Genomic DNA, 13,855 nt, shown 5'->3' on the forward strand with positions numbered 1-13,855 from the left:
GTAACAAAAAGCAATATTTTGTTATCTCTCAATTCCCTTCTGTTTTCTGTCTGGAGGGAGAGAACAGTTAGTGGTCAGAAATCCACCCATGAAAGTGGTGGAGAAAGTCTTGCAGATAGTGGAAAAAAGCCTGGAAAGTATTTAAGAGAAAGATAATTATAAGTTTGCCACAGAAAAGCAGGCTAGCTCAGCCTCTTTTTATCTCAGCAAGCTGCCAGGCCTAGTTTAAGATTTCTGGTAGCTCTGGCTAAGGGAGTTGTGGTTTCTAGTAATTTAATGTCATTTGAAACATAACAGTGGGTTTTCTTGTTTTTATTTTTTTAAAGGCAGGGGAAACAGAGAACGAAAGCCACTAATGATAAAACAAAAGTCAGAGAAACAACAATCACTAATACTCGGGTGACCAAAGGTTTGGCACACGTGAGCAACCCCAGGGAAAGGCAGTTCCCTCTGCGGCAAGCGGGAACGGCTGCTGCCGGATCCCAGCACGCTGCCTGGGAACTGAGTCTGGCAAAGTGATCCTTATCCCACCGACCTGAGAGGAGACCCTAAATGTGTTCTCAGGGGTTGCTGAGCCTTGGTGGGTAAATCACTTTCTGCAGGTGGTTAAACATGCACTCATACACACGTGCAGAATCCTTGCGCGGTGGATGTGGGCGGAGGCAGCCACGGGCCTGAGGCTTTTAGTGCTGCGGTTTCCATTGCATGAAGGTTGTTCTGAATTATTGAGAGGCTCACAGCTCTCTCTAGGGAGCAATAATCTCCAGTGGCTAAAGCAAGTGCCTTCCTGTGTTCTCTACCTAAGCAATCACGCTGGAAAGAGATGGCATAAACGTTTTCATGTTTCTGGTTGCACGTTTGTGGAAGAAGATGCTTGTGCGTGTCTGTGGGTACCTGTGTGAGGAGGGAGGGTTCCTGAGAGGGCAGTGAGGCTGCCTCTCCTTGCTCACACATACCTAAACCTTTGGCTACTTTGATGTCTCTGCCTTATCCCCATCTTACAAATATAAAGGGGAAAAAAAAAAAAAAAAGGCTGAATGCATTTTCCCTGATTGCTTCGGAGAGATTTTTAAGCAGGACAGATTTAAAAAAAAAAAAAGAAATAGATTTTTAGCATCCAAGTTCCTGCAAGTTTCTTAATCTAAGGCTATGAGAAGCCCTGTTCAGACTATCCTTAAGTACTTTCCTGAATCAGAGCCTAAACCAACATGGCCCTGGACAAGGGCTTTTTAACTGCTTGACAGTGTCTCTTTAAAATCTGTTGAGTCTTGAGGCTGCTGCTCCCAGTGCCTGCCCTGGGCTGGTGCTGCAGCTGTTGTCCAACGGGAAGGTCCCTCTAGCTGGTCTCAAGGAAGGAAGTACCACAGGTAGTACTGCCAGTTGTTGACACAAACTCATTCATTTCTGGGACCCCTAATACTAAAGACTTCTTGTTTCTTGATTATTTAAAAGATAAACTTTTCAATCCCTGTCTAGTGGTCTTCTTTCTTTTACGTTCCTGCTTTTTCTTCAGGATCAAAGGGTCTGTGATGTTTTCTCACATGAATTGCTAGTGCAGTTTAAGCAGGATTATACCTGTGAATTTGGCTGCTGGGCTGGGTTCCTCCTTAATGCTTAAATTTCCAACTCCTACTTCAACATATTAGTGAATCCCTTTTGTTTCACATTTATGAAGGTATTAACTGAGGATTCATACCTGGAAGAGCAGAGGAATTTCTAAACATTCCTGTGAAGCAGAGAGCTTAAGTGAGAATTATGTTTGACACTGCAGGCAGGAAGCTTTTCCAGCAAAATCCCCATCAATAAATCCTGGATAAGGCAGGTCATCACAGATATAAAGTTATATTTCAGCTGCCATTTTTGAAGGACTAGAATTTTCTGCATTTGGCAACATTAAAGAATCCAGCCTGTTCTCCAGCATGGTCAGGTCATCTTGTGCTTTGCTACTAGTGGACCTCAAATGGAAGATTAAAGAAACAGATCATTCCTTGATAAGGTTGAGGGGTCTTAAAAAACAGCAACAACAACAAAAAAAATCTAAAGTCTTCTCTCCACAGTCTGGACAAATATTTTCACAAAAGTAAATGTAGCCACTTTTTCTAACATATCAATCTCAGTGGAAAAATTCACTGCTTTGAATGATCAGTTTAGACCTTCAAGCATTTCCAGTATAATAAAAAGTGATGGAAGAATTCAAGGGCTGCAGAGGGATAAAAGTGCCTGTTTGTTTTGGCTCTTTCTAGTATGTGGAGGCATTTCCATTTCCCTACAAGTATCAGTTAAGCCATATTGACTTTTATTTCTGGAAATGGAAAGCTTCATTTTCTCAGCTAAATAAAGAGCAAGACTGTGGCTTATTCAAAACTTTTTCACCCCTTTCATACCTTTGCTCTTTTATGCTTCTTAAGACAGGGAGAATTTATAGCATAAAACTGCAGCCAACAGTTTTCACATGGATGCATTTGAAAGTAGGTCAGTGCACCTGGAGCTGCAAAAGGTTCACTGTGAAGATTGGGACTTTGTGAAGATTTTTATGTCTTAGAAACAGACTTTGGTTAAAATGTGGTCATCATAAATGAATGTAAAGATAAACTGATCACATTGGCATTAAAGGAATCCTGCTAATTTCTCAGCTGATTAACTGGCCCTTATTAAAATACTAAATTGCTGCAGGGCAGGGGCATCTAGGATGTGTTCTGCTACAGCTCAGGGATCAATGCTGTACAGCTGGAGTTGTCATCCTGGTGTCATTCAGGGAGCAAATGCTCTCCCAGTTTTGACATCCAGGCCTTCTTAATGTGGATGTTTTCCTTTAGCAAGGAAAGGTTTTTGTCCCTTAAAAACCTGTGTGCAGCTGCTAGCATTTCTGTTCACTTCGTAGTAATGTTTGCAGACAGCAAAACAGTGACATTGTTGTACCACCACCAAAGCCCTTGCTGCTTCTGTCCTCCTCAGGGTGAAGGCAGCACAGAATGAGTTGGGACAGCAGATCCTGGCTGACTTTGAGGAAGCTTTTCCTTCTCAAGGTACAAAGGTAAAGTTCTCACTTCCCCTTTTCCTCCCATTGACGAGTGTTGCTGAAAAACTTTTCAACATAATTGCCACTGGATTTAATCTCATTTTACATCTAGATTTGATCTCTCTCTTTAAGAGTTATTTTAGAAAGCTGCATGGTGCTAGGTGTATTTCTCATTGCTTCTGATGAGTGAATGTGGGGGAGAAATGACACCCTTCCTCTGCCATGTCATGCACAGCTATTGCCATGAGCTCTGTGAGGAGCCCTCTAGACCACAGTGAGGTTCCCTCAGCTTCTCACCCAGGTTTCTGGTTGTTTGCTGGATGCAAAAACATTCATGTTGTGTTTCAGCAAAGCCAAGCACAGGCTGTCTGTTGACATGCTGCTGCCACCAAGTTTGTCTCTGATTTACTCAGGCAGCACAGACACAAATCTGGGCTAGGGCTTAGGCACCAAATGTGCTTCCCCCAGATAATGCATCCAAATGTTTGCAAACAATATTGGGGGGGTAGGTGTCAATTTGAATTTATTTCAAGGAAAACACTAGTTCTGTCTTCCAGAATATCTGCTCTGCTGGTTTCTTCATAAAACTAGGAAGCACAGAAGTGAGGAAACCCTTTGGAACAGCTCCATGATGGAGGGCAAATCTCTGGCCATGTGATGTAGCTTCAAAACAGCTTTTTTTTTTTTTTTTTAAATGCTGCTCAATTTTCTGTCTCCTTTACTGGCATAATAGTAAAGGAGAACAAGGACTTCCCAGCCAGTGCAATGGAAGGAGCTCAGTTTTCATCCAACACAAGATGCCAAAGTGATAATAAAGAGAAGCAGCAGAAGCATCAGAAAAAGAATAATGGGAAAGGAGGAAAACAAGATAGCCAGGATGCAGGACAGTTTAGAATCACTCATTCTTCTATTTAACCTTAAATCATTTGTTCCTGTTTATTTTGGTAGAGGCCTGGTGGGCCCAGCAATGTCCTACGTGATGCGTGTCTTGTCGCCAATGTCCTGGATCCCAGAATCAAACAGGAAATCATCAAGAAATTTATTAAACAGCATCTCTCAGAGTATCTGGTCCTTTTCCAGGAAAACCAAGATGTAAGGGAAGCTTGGCAAGCTACACTTTGATTTCACGTTTTGCTCTGCTAGCATTCACAAGGTTCACATGTCCTCAGATTCCTGTAGTGAAGAGTTTTTAACCCCAGGGTTAAAACACTTGAGGGTGTGATTGGACTGGCTGATGAGTTGGGAGTCAATGTCAACTCCACCAGGATGACTTCTTCTTCCCACTTCAGACCTCAGTTTCATAGATCAGCACTGGAAATGTTTTCCCTTCCTATTATAAAAAAATAAATTAGTTAGATATACTTTGTACCCTGTAAAGAGTTGAAAAATTAAACTCTGAAAATTACAAGCCCCAAAACTTTAAAAAAAAACCAACACACCACCTCCTCTCAAGCAAAAAAACCCAAACCTATAATGCCCAAAAAGAGGGGGAAGGATTTCCAGGAAGTGGATTAATCTTTGAGGCTACATTTTAAGCTTCCTGCCTGATCCTAACAACTTCTTAAACAGTTACTATAATAATCTTGGATTTGAAAAAGAAAAAAACACCAAACAAACCCAACATTGGATCAAAAGGTATTTTAACAATTTAAAAGTTTTGACAGTTTCTGACAAAGAGGAGAAAAAGGCCAAGATGCTTTGTTTTAAATAGCATTTTGTTGTCAGAGCTTTTTTGTTTAATCTTTTTACTTTTGGACCAGAAAGGCCTAATATTGGGGGGGGAAATCTCCTCCTGCTTGTGTTGTAAGCACTCTTGTAGAAGTTTGTGGGTCCATGGACCCCAGAGTATGAAAAACACCTGACTGTGAGAATCCAGGAATTCCTGTGTTCTCATCCCACTGTCAACTTTAATTTCTCTGTCTGTGAAACAGAGGGTGGGATCAAATGAATTATTATTGATTGAGTTTTCAGTAGTACATACATGATTTAGGAGCACTCTTATCCTCATTTTCAGCAGAACTTCCTCTCTTAATTCACACAAGACAGGGTTTTCAGTCTGGTGTGTGTCTCAGCACCCTGCAGGATGACTGTTAGCACTCCTAATGTTATTAATGGTGGCCAGGTGAGCTTTGATGGATAGCCCAGGGTGCTCTGCAAAACTGCAGCCTCACAGCTCAGCAGTCAGGCTGAATATAGACTTAAATAATAGAGTTGGATTTGTTCAGCCTGGAGTAGAGTAGTAGCTCTAGGGAAACCTCATAGCAGCCTTCCAGTACCTGAAGGGGCTTCAGGAAAGCTGGAGAGGGATGTTTGACAAGGGCGTGGAGTGAGAGGACAAGGGGTACTGGATTAAAACTGGAGGAGAGGAGATTTAGGTTAGATATTAGGAGGAAACTATTTGGAGTGAGGGTGGTGAGACCCTGGCCCAGGTTGCCCAGGGAAGCTGTGGCTGCCCCATCCCTGGCAGTGTTGAAGGGCAGGTTGGATGGGGCTTGGAGCAACCTGGGCTGGTGGGAGGTGTCCCTGCCCATGCAGGGGGGTAGGATCTAGGTGATTTTTAAGGTCCCTTCCAACCCAAACCATTCAACAGCTGCTGCTGTTGAAGGTGATGTTCTCCATCTTCCCCAGGTGGCCTGGCTGGATAAGATCGACAGGCGCTACGCCTGGATCAAGCGCCAGCTGCTGGACTACGAGGAGAAGTTCGGGCGCATGTTCCCCCCGGAGTGGTGCATGACGGAGCGCATCGCCGTGGAGTTCTGCCATGTCACCAGGTAATGGCTGCGGAGCTCACCGTGCTTCCTGGCAGAGCCAGCTTCCTCAGAACAAAAGGGGGTGGGTTGTCTGTTGCAGAATGGATCCTATATCCATAAGACTTTAAAGGCAGTCTTCAAATATCTGTGTGGAGTTGGCCGTCATTAAAAGCAAGCGAAGAGTGAAGACCCTGAGAATGGTTTGTTTGAAAGGGACCTTAAAGATGATCTAGATCCAACACCCCTGCATGGGCAGGGACACCTCCTGCTAGACCAGGTTGCTCAAAGCTCCATTCAACCTACCCTTGAACACTTCCAGGGCTTCCACAACTTCCCTGGGCAACCAGTTCCAGTGTCTCACCATCCTCATAGTGAATAATTTCTTTCTAATGTCTAATCTGAATCTCCCCTCATCAAGTTTTAAGTCATTGCCCCTTGTCCTTTAGTGAGGAGTGTTGCCCTGGCTCTAGGGGTGTGCTGGGGTGTTAGGGAATGGGGTCCTGTTACCCACAGAGCTCTAAACAAGTATAGTTGTGTTTGAAAAGTGATCTGTGAAGCCATTTTGTGTTAGAGAGCATTTGAGGAATTAGCTCAAAGTGTGTGATGAAATGTCTCTAAGGAACAGTCTGAATTACTACTGTAGGTTCCAGATCTTACTCTTTATAGAAGACCACATTTGTTTTTTCTGTTCCCCCCCTCTCTTCCAGGGCAGAACTTGCTAAGATAATGCGCACAAGAGCCAAGGAGATTGAGGTGAAATTGCTTTTGTTTGCAATTCAGAGGACAACCAACTTTGAAGGACTCCTGGCTAAACGCTTCTCAGGTTGCACTCTGGCTGATGGGACAGTGGTAAGGGGATTTCTAAAGAACAACCTTTTAGTCCACAGCTGCTTCAGAACAAAAAACTCTCCCCCACACAGAGCTGTGGTAATGGGAGTCTGCAAGAAGTGTCACCTGCAGCCACCTTGTGACTGTGCCTAGTGGGTTGTCGCTGGGAAGGTGCCTCTTGATCTTGCAGGGAGGATGGCAGAGGGCTCACAGGAAGGGAAGTGTATCCATTGTGTGTTTGTTGTATTTTCCTGGGCCCTGTGCTGTTTGCAACTGAAGCCATGTGGCTGTGGAGAACCACAAGGAAATCATGACATGGTGACTGCATTGTGAGCTTTGTTCTCTGCATGTCGACAAAAGTCCCCTCCCCTGCATTTCTAGTTCCCACCCATTCACCACCTGGTACCATCTTTCAGTCCCACACTGTGTTAGGTTAGCCTTACTTGCAGGGGTGCTGATAGCTTCTGCTTTTCATTGTCTCATTCGTAGTGGCAGAGCCAAGAGGAACAGCTCAGGGTTTGTCTCTGGGGTCATCTCTGTGCTTTTTCTGCCTGAAATCTCAGCCAGGAGCTCTGCCAGCCAAGTGTCCTGGGAGCACAGAGTCCATGTGGGGCTCAGGAGCCACTGGTTTGAGGTTGGCTTCTCTGTCCAGCTGGTGCCTTGAAGCCTACTTGGATGTGATGGTTCAGCCTCTGAGGCAAGCCTGCTGGACCCACTTATCATTTGCTGTGGATCAGTAGATGCTGCTAATTAGAAGTCCTGTAAGATTTTCCTCCTGGCTGAATTTAGGTCTTTCAAGAATATGGCTTTATTTTTCTGACAAATTTCATACACAATTTGCAGCTTTAATTAAACTGGCTTCACTGGGTTGTTATCTCTTTGGAAAAGGTAGGCACAGAAGCTGCTATAACTGAGAAATACAGAAGGGGAGGGTGTGCCTTGAAATAAAAGAAAATCTTCTCTCTGCCCCTTTGTGATGTGCCTAGGGGCTATGACAGTCTGGCTGTCCACATCTGACCTGTTTTATACCCAAAACAAAGGCCATAATTACAAATTCTCTCCAGTGCTCAGTGGGGCCAGGTAGTCTGGGGGGAGCAGTAACTCAGGATTTACTGCAGCAGCAGTTTTGGGGGCTGCTGTCTTGGGTCCTCGTGGTAGAGACAACACACTTTAGTTTGAGAGAGCAGAAATTTTGAACTGGCCAAAGTGTCCCTTTCAAGGACAATTTGGGCAGAGCAGGCGAGTGTGGGTACAAGAGGAGCAGGTGCTGGAGATGGAAGTGTGCTGGTGGTGTGATGGAGGGGGACCCAGGCTCTAGCCCTGTAGGAGGAGGGAGTGTGCCCTGACCTTGATGGGAGGGCACTGCCTGGCGCTCTGTGGAGAAGACAAACGGCTGTATAGTGCTTTGAAGGGCTTAGTGAAGCAAAATATGGGTGCAGCTGTGTGCCAGAGGGGACAAAACAGGCTGTTCTCTAAGGAGCTTCCTCTTTTTTAACAGAAGAAGCCAGAAGTGCCACCTCCTTCCACCAACCCGTTTCTGGAGGATGAAACTGGAACAGAGACAGATGAGATTGTGATGGAGAAAAGTGATACAGACAAAGTAAGTCTTTTGAAGTTCTCCAGCTGTCAGTGCAGCAGTCTCTTTCAAAATCTCCAGTGGTGCCTCAGCTTTTCCCTTCATGTTGATTTGAAAGCTTTGTTTTCACAGCAATTAATTGAGCAGAGTTTTGGGCCTCAGTGCAGCCTACAGGCTCTGAGTATGGCCATGGGTTGCTCTGGCTGACTTCACTGAACCAAAGCAATCTTTATTTCAGTTAATAACGCGGAGACAATCCTGCCACGTGAGAGTCAGTTGGATTCTGATCTAGCCCCAGCAGCAGCAGCTCCAAAGTAACTACAGGATTTCTGTGAGAAAGATGAACCAGCATAGTTGGGTTTTCAAATCCCAGAAGCAGCTCCCACTACAAACAGTTGCAATTCCTATTTTTCCCTTGTCAGCCAAGTAAGTCTGAAGTCATCAGGCAACTCATTGAGCTTTCAAGTGTCAGTTTGAGATTTTCACTCCAGATATATTGCTTCTGGGATTTTTATCTCTATAGTGCTTTTCATCCATTGCTTCTGTGAAGCAGGCAACACCTAACCACTTGTAAAAGCATTGGGTTTCCCTGCAAGCATTAAAGGAGTGAATAGTAAATGCAATTGTTTTAATTGGCACCAATATCAAAGTCTGTAAGGTCCATATTTTTTACTCACCAGACAGACATTTTCCATGTCTTCAGTTGTGAGTTGTTTGGGGTGGGGGTGCCCTCTCCTTGCTGGGTGAGTTTATAGCCCTGTTTACAGGTAGTGTCCTGATGGATGAGCAGGGCCCTAGGACCTGCTCAGATCTGTGTCCCTGGGGGTGCTGAGGGTGGTAGCTCTCCACCAGCAGAGCCTGGTGCTCTGTGTCTCCTCCAGACTGTCACATGAGCAGGAAGCCCTCTCCCTCCCACCCACAGGAGTCCTGAAACAAGAGCAAAGTTTGCTCTTTCCATTAAAATGCAACTGGAACAGTCAGTATTGGCTGGACTTTATCAGTGATCTGGAAGGCAGAGACTGACAACTTGGGGACACACGTGTGTGGTGTATTTTTTGTGAAGAACTTGCTTTTTACTGTCTGGGAGAAGGTTGGCTCTGATACTCAGTTTTGGGTTGAGAAGATGGCCTTGGAGAAGTCGGTGGTGCTAGAAGGCAGGTGAAGAGATAATAGCAGTAATTAGGCCACTTAGGACTGGTTTTATTGAACAGTATCTGAGAAAGGAACTGCTCTGCTGAGGGGGACTGGTATGCACATGGGTTGAGCTACCCCTTGCAGGGGTGAGGTTTTGCCCTCTCTGCCTGGGTACACCCCATGTTACTGCTCACAGCTCAGAGCTGGACTCTGCCACAAGGGCTGTGGGCTCCAATCTTTGTTTCAAAGCACCAACAGTCAGTGGTTAGTACTGGTGAGTTCATGCTGGAGGTCTCATCTTCTGTCACTAGCTGAAGAAGAGAAGGAACAAGAGGAGCTGGAAGAGTTTTGAGGGGTAGAGCTCTTCCAAGAGGCTAGTCCTGAGGATTCAGGACCCTTGGGAGTGTAAAGAGGGAGCACAAGAGTTTGGGGGGGTAAATCCGTGTTAAAAAAGAACCTCTTCTAGTGATCCTAGCAGTCGATTTAATCTGTTTACTTTGGATAGTAATGAAAGGAAATTGGGCCAGCTGCAGACCTCCTTACTGTGACAACAGTAACCTTTTACTATTTCCATCAAACTCAAGGAGGAAATAGCTTAAACATCTGCAGCTTTTGGACCAGATTGCACACTCAGAGATACAGCTTCAGTGCTACTGTTAAAAGATTTAGTATCCCTTCCACCAGACGTGCTGGGAGCAGCACGATGCAGAGGCACACACACAAAACCAGTCCTGCATTGGGAGTTGGCTCTTCCAGCCTGGTAAATTGTAAACACATTGAATCTGCAACCTTGTGTTGGCACTGCCATCCCAGAGACTTGGCAACTGGAAGGTTTCTGGAATTACCACCCATTGTTTTCCTCCCGGCTCCGACAAGCATGTGCATCCGGCAGCAACGGGCAGGCACTGCCAAGGGGGCTGGGATGGAGAATGCTGGGTGGTGGCTCCCTCCCAAAGCTATAAAAACTTACATTCTCCAGTTATGCTCTTAGTGAGAAAGTTAATGAAGCCAGTCTCATAGAGGTGGGCTGGTCTCCCTGAAACCATTGGCTTGCTTTAGGTTTGCAGCCATATGTTGGGATTGATTGTGTCTTTGAGTCTTAATTATTTCTGAGAAATGCTTGGCTTGTCATTCTCTGCTTTTTCTGCAGAAGACCTTGTGCCACCTCCCCTGTCCTTCATCTATGTCCTTTAGGCTCTCCTGGTTTGCTTTTCTGATGCTCAAAAAAGCCCCCAACTTCAGCTGGAAAAATTCGTATCTTCATTGGCTGGGAGCTGATCCTGGCTTTTTGTGGAATTCCATTCCAGAGCACTGCAGCCTTCTTTGCAGGCAGTGAAAAATTGTCAGCTTGCTGGGAAGCAACAAGAAAAATTGTCTATCAGTAAAGAAAGAAAAGTAAAATCTAGCTGTAGGGCAAAACTGAGCTTAAAGACCCTGTCCAAGCTGATACTTAAAGTTGCACAAATTTAAGCAGATGAGTAGTTCCAGTGGCTGCAGTGAGAGGTGCTTGGCCACTGTGTAGAGTGCAGAGCCTGAACTAAAATGAGGGTAAACCAAATGACTCCCAAATGGCACATATGCTTAATGCTCTAAATGTGATGTTAAAATAAAAGTGTTTTCCTCCCCAGCAATGTGTTTCACAGTGAAAACGGTCCTGTAGTGCTGCCTGTATAACTCCAGCATCTCCAGTAATTACATTCTGTTTATCTAAATAAAAGTCAGCCAGATGAAATCTGTAACTTTGAGTTATTGTCCTTCATGTTCTAAAATTGAGGGATTTCTCCACGTGGCTTCCAAATAACCCCTGCATTTCATTTCAGAGGTGACTAGTGGAGTCTTGTTACTGTTCAAGGGGTGCAGCAAGGATTTATTTACAAACTGCATTAAAATTCTTCTGCTGAAATCTGTTAGCATGCAGCAGTCTTCTCTTGAAGGATAAGAATATTTTACAAGTGAAAAGATAATTCCTCAGAATACTAACAGCTCTGTAAGAGCAAGGGAAGGCTTGGACACACTGAGGCTGTATTTAATGTTGTTGATTTAATGCCTTTTATTAGTAGTAACTTTGTGTCTTATAATATTCCTGAAGACTTAGATCCTTCTGTGCTTTTGCATTATTACTGTTTCTTCTGAGTCTTACAGGGCAGGTTTGAACCCAATGCTCTACATTTTTTCTTACAGCCTAAGAAGCCAAAGGTTCCTGACAATCCTTTTCATGGCATTGTTTCCAAGTGCTTTGAGCCTCACCTTTATGTGTATATTGAGTCCCAGGACAAGTGAGTAGCCAGCATGTTAGTTTGGGTTTGTTTGCTTTTGAATGTGCATTACAGTTGGATTGTACTAGATTCTGTGCTCAAGCTGCAGAAAATTAATTTTTTGAAAGTCTCCTTTCCCATTTCATCAGGAGCAGTGTTTGTGGTTTGAGGAAGTTAGCATGAGTAGTGCCTTTGCCTGGGCAAAAATGAGTGTTCAGAGGGCTGTGGGTGTTGGTTTGATCTGTAATTGCAAAGGCCTGCAGGAATGGTGCCCCCACTGCCTTTCTGTGGCAGAGGCTTTAGTGTTTCTGAAATTGCTTCTGTTGCCTCTGCAATTCCCATTGCAGACATTTGCTTTTCTTCTGGCTCATGCCTTCCACAAATAGCAGGTTTGCTTTTTCTGTAAAATACACGTGGCTTTGTGGCAGAGGAGTTTCAAGATTTGCTTTATAGAAATAAGTTATTTGAGATCCTCATGAAAGCTGCTGTAGAAGAGCTGGCTGGAAGATAACATTATCATCACTCAGAGATTGGGGCTTTATCAGGGGCTTTAATCCCTGGAACCCTTCTTTGTCTTTGACTTGCAGCAAAACAACTTGAATGAAAGGAGCTTTCAGCTTAGAGCTCTGAGAAGTTTTTTGTGCTCTCACCACACTTTCTTGTGCACCTCGGTTCACACTGTGGGTTAAATGACATCTCTGTAACAACCACAGTGCCAGCTTGGGAGAGGAGGTAGTTGAAAAAGGTTCAGTTCAGTCTTTTGGTGCAGGCTTAGTGGCTGGAAAGGAGGCAGAGGTGCCTGTCTCAGGTAACTCAACTGTCTATGTCCTTCTGTCCTCTAAGGACTTACACATGAGAAAGCACGTAACTCAGAAGTTCATAATGTCCTGATTTTGTCCAAACTCAAAGATAGCCACCTTGAAAAAGGTTTCACATGTCCCATCAACCTTTTGTGGTTAAAAAAAATCATAATAAAAAAAGCAACTTTAGACAATAGTCTGTGTTGCTTGATTTAAGTTCCACTCTGCAGTGTAACAAAGGGAAACAGATATTTCCCTCCCTGCTCTCAGCCAACTGAGTATTAGCATGTTTGAATATTTCTTCCCTTCTCACTGGGGACCATTTTAATGCCTGTTTTGGCAATTCTACCCCACTGCTCTCCTAGCCCTTTCAGTTGCTTTTTTTTTTTTCCTTTACAATCCTGAGATGTTTTATATTAGCTTTATAGCCACAGGCTGCAAGGAGTTCAAAGAAAAACTGCCACAGTATTCCCCATGCTGCCCCTGTCTGCCAAAAGCTGCTTTCCTTTATGATTTTCTCTCTTCTTCCCCCTTTGATTGAATGTTTGAGGAATCTGTTGCTGATGTCTGAAAACGAGAATTGCTTAGATAATTAATGGTATGTTTGGGCTCTGAACAGTGAGAGTGGGGTGACAGTTTTATTCGTTGTTGCCTTAAGCTTATGGTAGAAAGCAGCCCTGGACCCTTTTTCCTGAAAAGTTGTTTGCATATCCATTTCAAGAAACACAGTGCCAAAATCTGCAGCAATTTAAGAGGAGACACCTGAAAGAGAGACTTTAAAGATGCTGGTCTCCAGCCATAGCTGCAGTGTAAATATCAGATTTCTTATCAGCAAAGCAGATTTCATTCCTGCCCCTCTGGGATATGTGTCTTTAGCTCTTCTTTGTGGTCTGTTGGAGTAACAGGAGTGTCCACGTGTGAGCTGAGCCGTTGGGATGGAGAGAAGAGGGAGCTGTGTCAGGGCTGCAGTGCTGGGGGTGTGCAGAAGTGTGCTGAAGTGCACGTGTGTGTGTGTGTGTTCAGGAAACTGGCACATTTTCTTTGCAGTGTTTGCAGCCTCATGAGCAAAGGTTTCCACACTACCCAGACTCTGGGAACTGTCCTACAAGTGGTCCAGGTGTCTCAGTGCCATTGCCCTTCCCCAGTGCCCAACAGGTACCAACTGTTCCCATCACTGAACAGTCAGACTTACTAAGCACCACATTCTTCTTTCACACTGCTGAGGAGTTGCCTAATTCCTCTTGTGATTGCTGGGGATGCAGGAAAAACACGGAATAAGTTGAGTGAAAGAAAAAAGGAGGAATAATATAGAAATGAAAGGATTTAAGGACCAAAATAAAGTTCTCATTGTAACATTTCATCTCATATTGTCTCTTAGTTCAATTTGGAGAGTTCTTGCTCACAATAAATATGCTACTGTTGGGAAGTACCACACCAGAGGATTTGCTTTGAGCTTTTTTTCAGAGTCTGTATAGAGAAAATGTTCTCTATCT

General features: G+C 44.3%; 1 protein-coding gene across 2 annotated transcripts in view; it reads left to right on the forward strand.

Moving 5' to 3' along the window:
* Positions 1-13,855, forward strand: part of VPS53 (VPS53 subunit of GARP complex) — a 60,719-nt gene that overhangs the window by 20,861 nt on the left and 26,003 nt on the right. The window contains exons 8-13 of one of the 2 annotated variants that reach the window (XM_051635710.1): positions 2,956-3,034; positions 3,968-4,111; positions 5,648-5,790; positions 6,477-6,618; positions 8,096-8,197; positions 11,489-11,583. In XM_051635710.1, coding sequence (XP_051491670.1) covers positions 2,956-3,034; positions 3,968-4,111; positions 5,648-5,790; positions 6,477-6,618; positions 8,096-8,197; positions 11,489-11,583 — 705 coding nt within the window. The remainder of the gene's footprint in view (positions 1-2,955; positions 3,035-3,967; positions 4,112-5,647; positions 5,791-6,476; positions 6,619-8,095; positions 8,198-11,488; positions 11,584-13,855) is intronic. The other variant, XM_051635711.1, reaches the window with a different exon arrangement.

The sequence above is a fragment of the Apus apus genome, chromosome 18 (genome assembly GCF_020740795.1).
Source record: "Apus apus isolate bApuApu2 chromosome 18, bApuApu2.pri.cur, whole genome shotgun sequence".
In the NCBI taxonomy this organism is placed as follows: Eukaryota; Metazoa; Chordata; class Aves; order Apodiformes; family Apodidae; genus Apus; species Apus apus.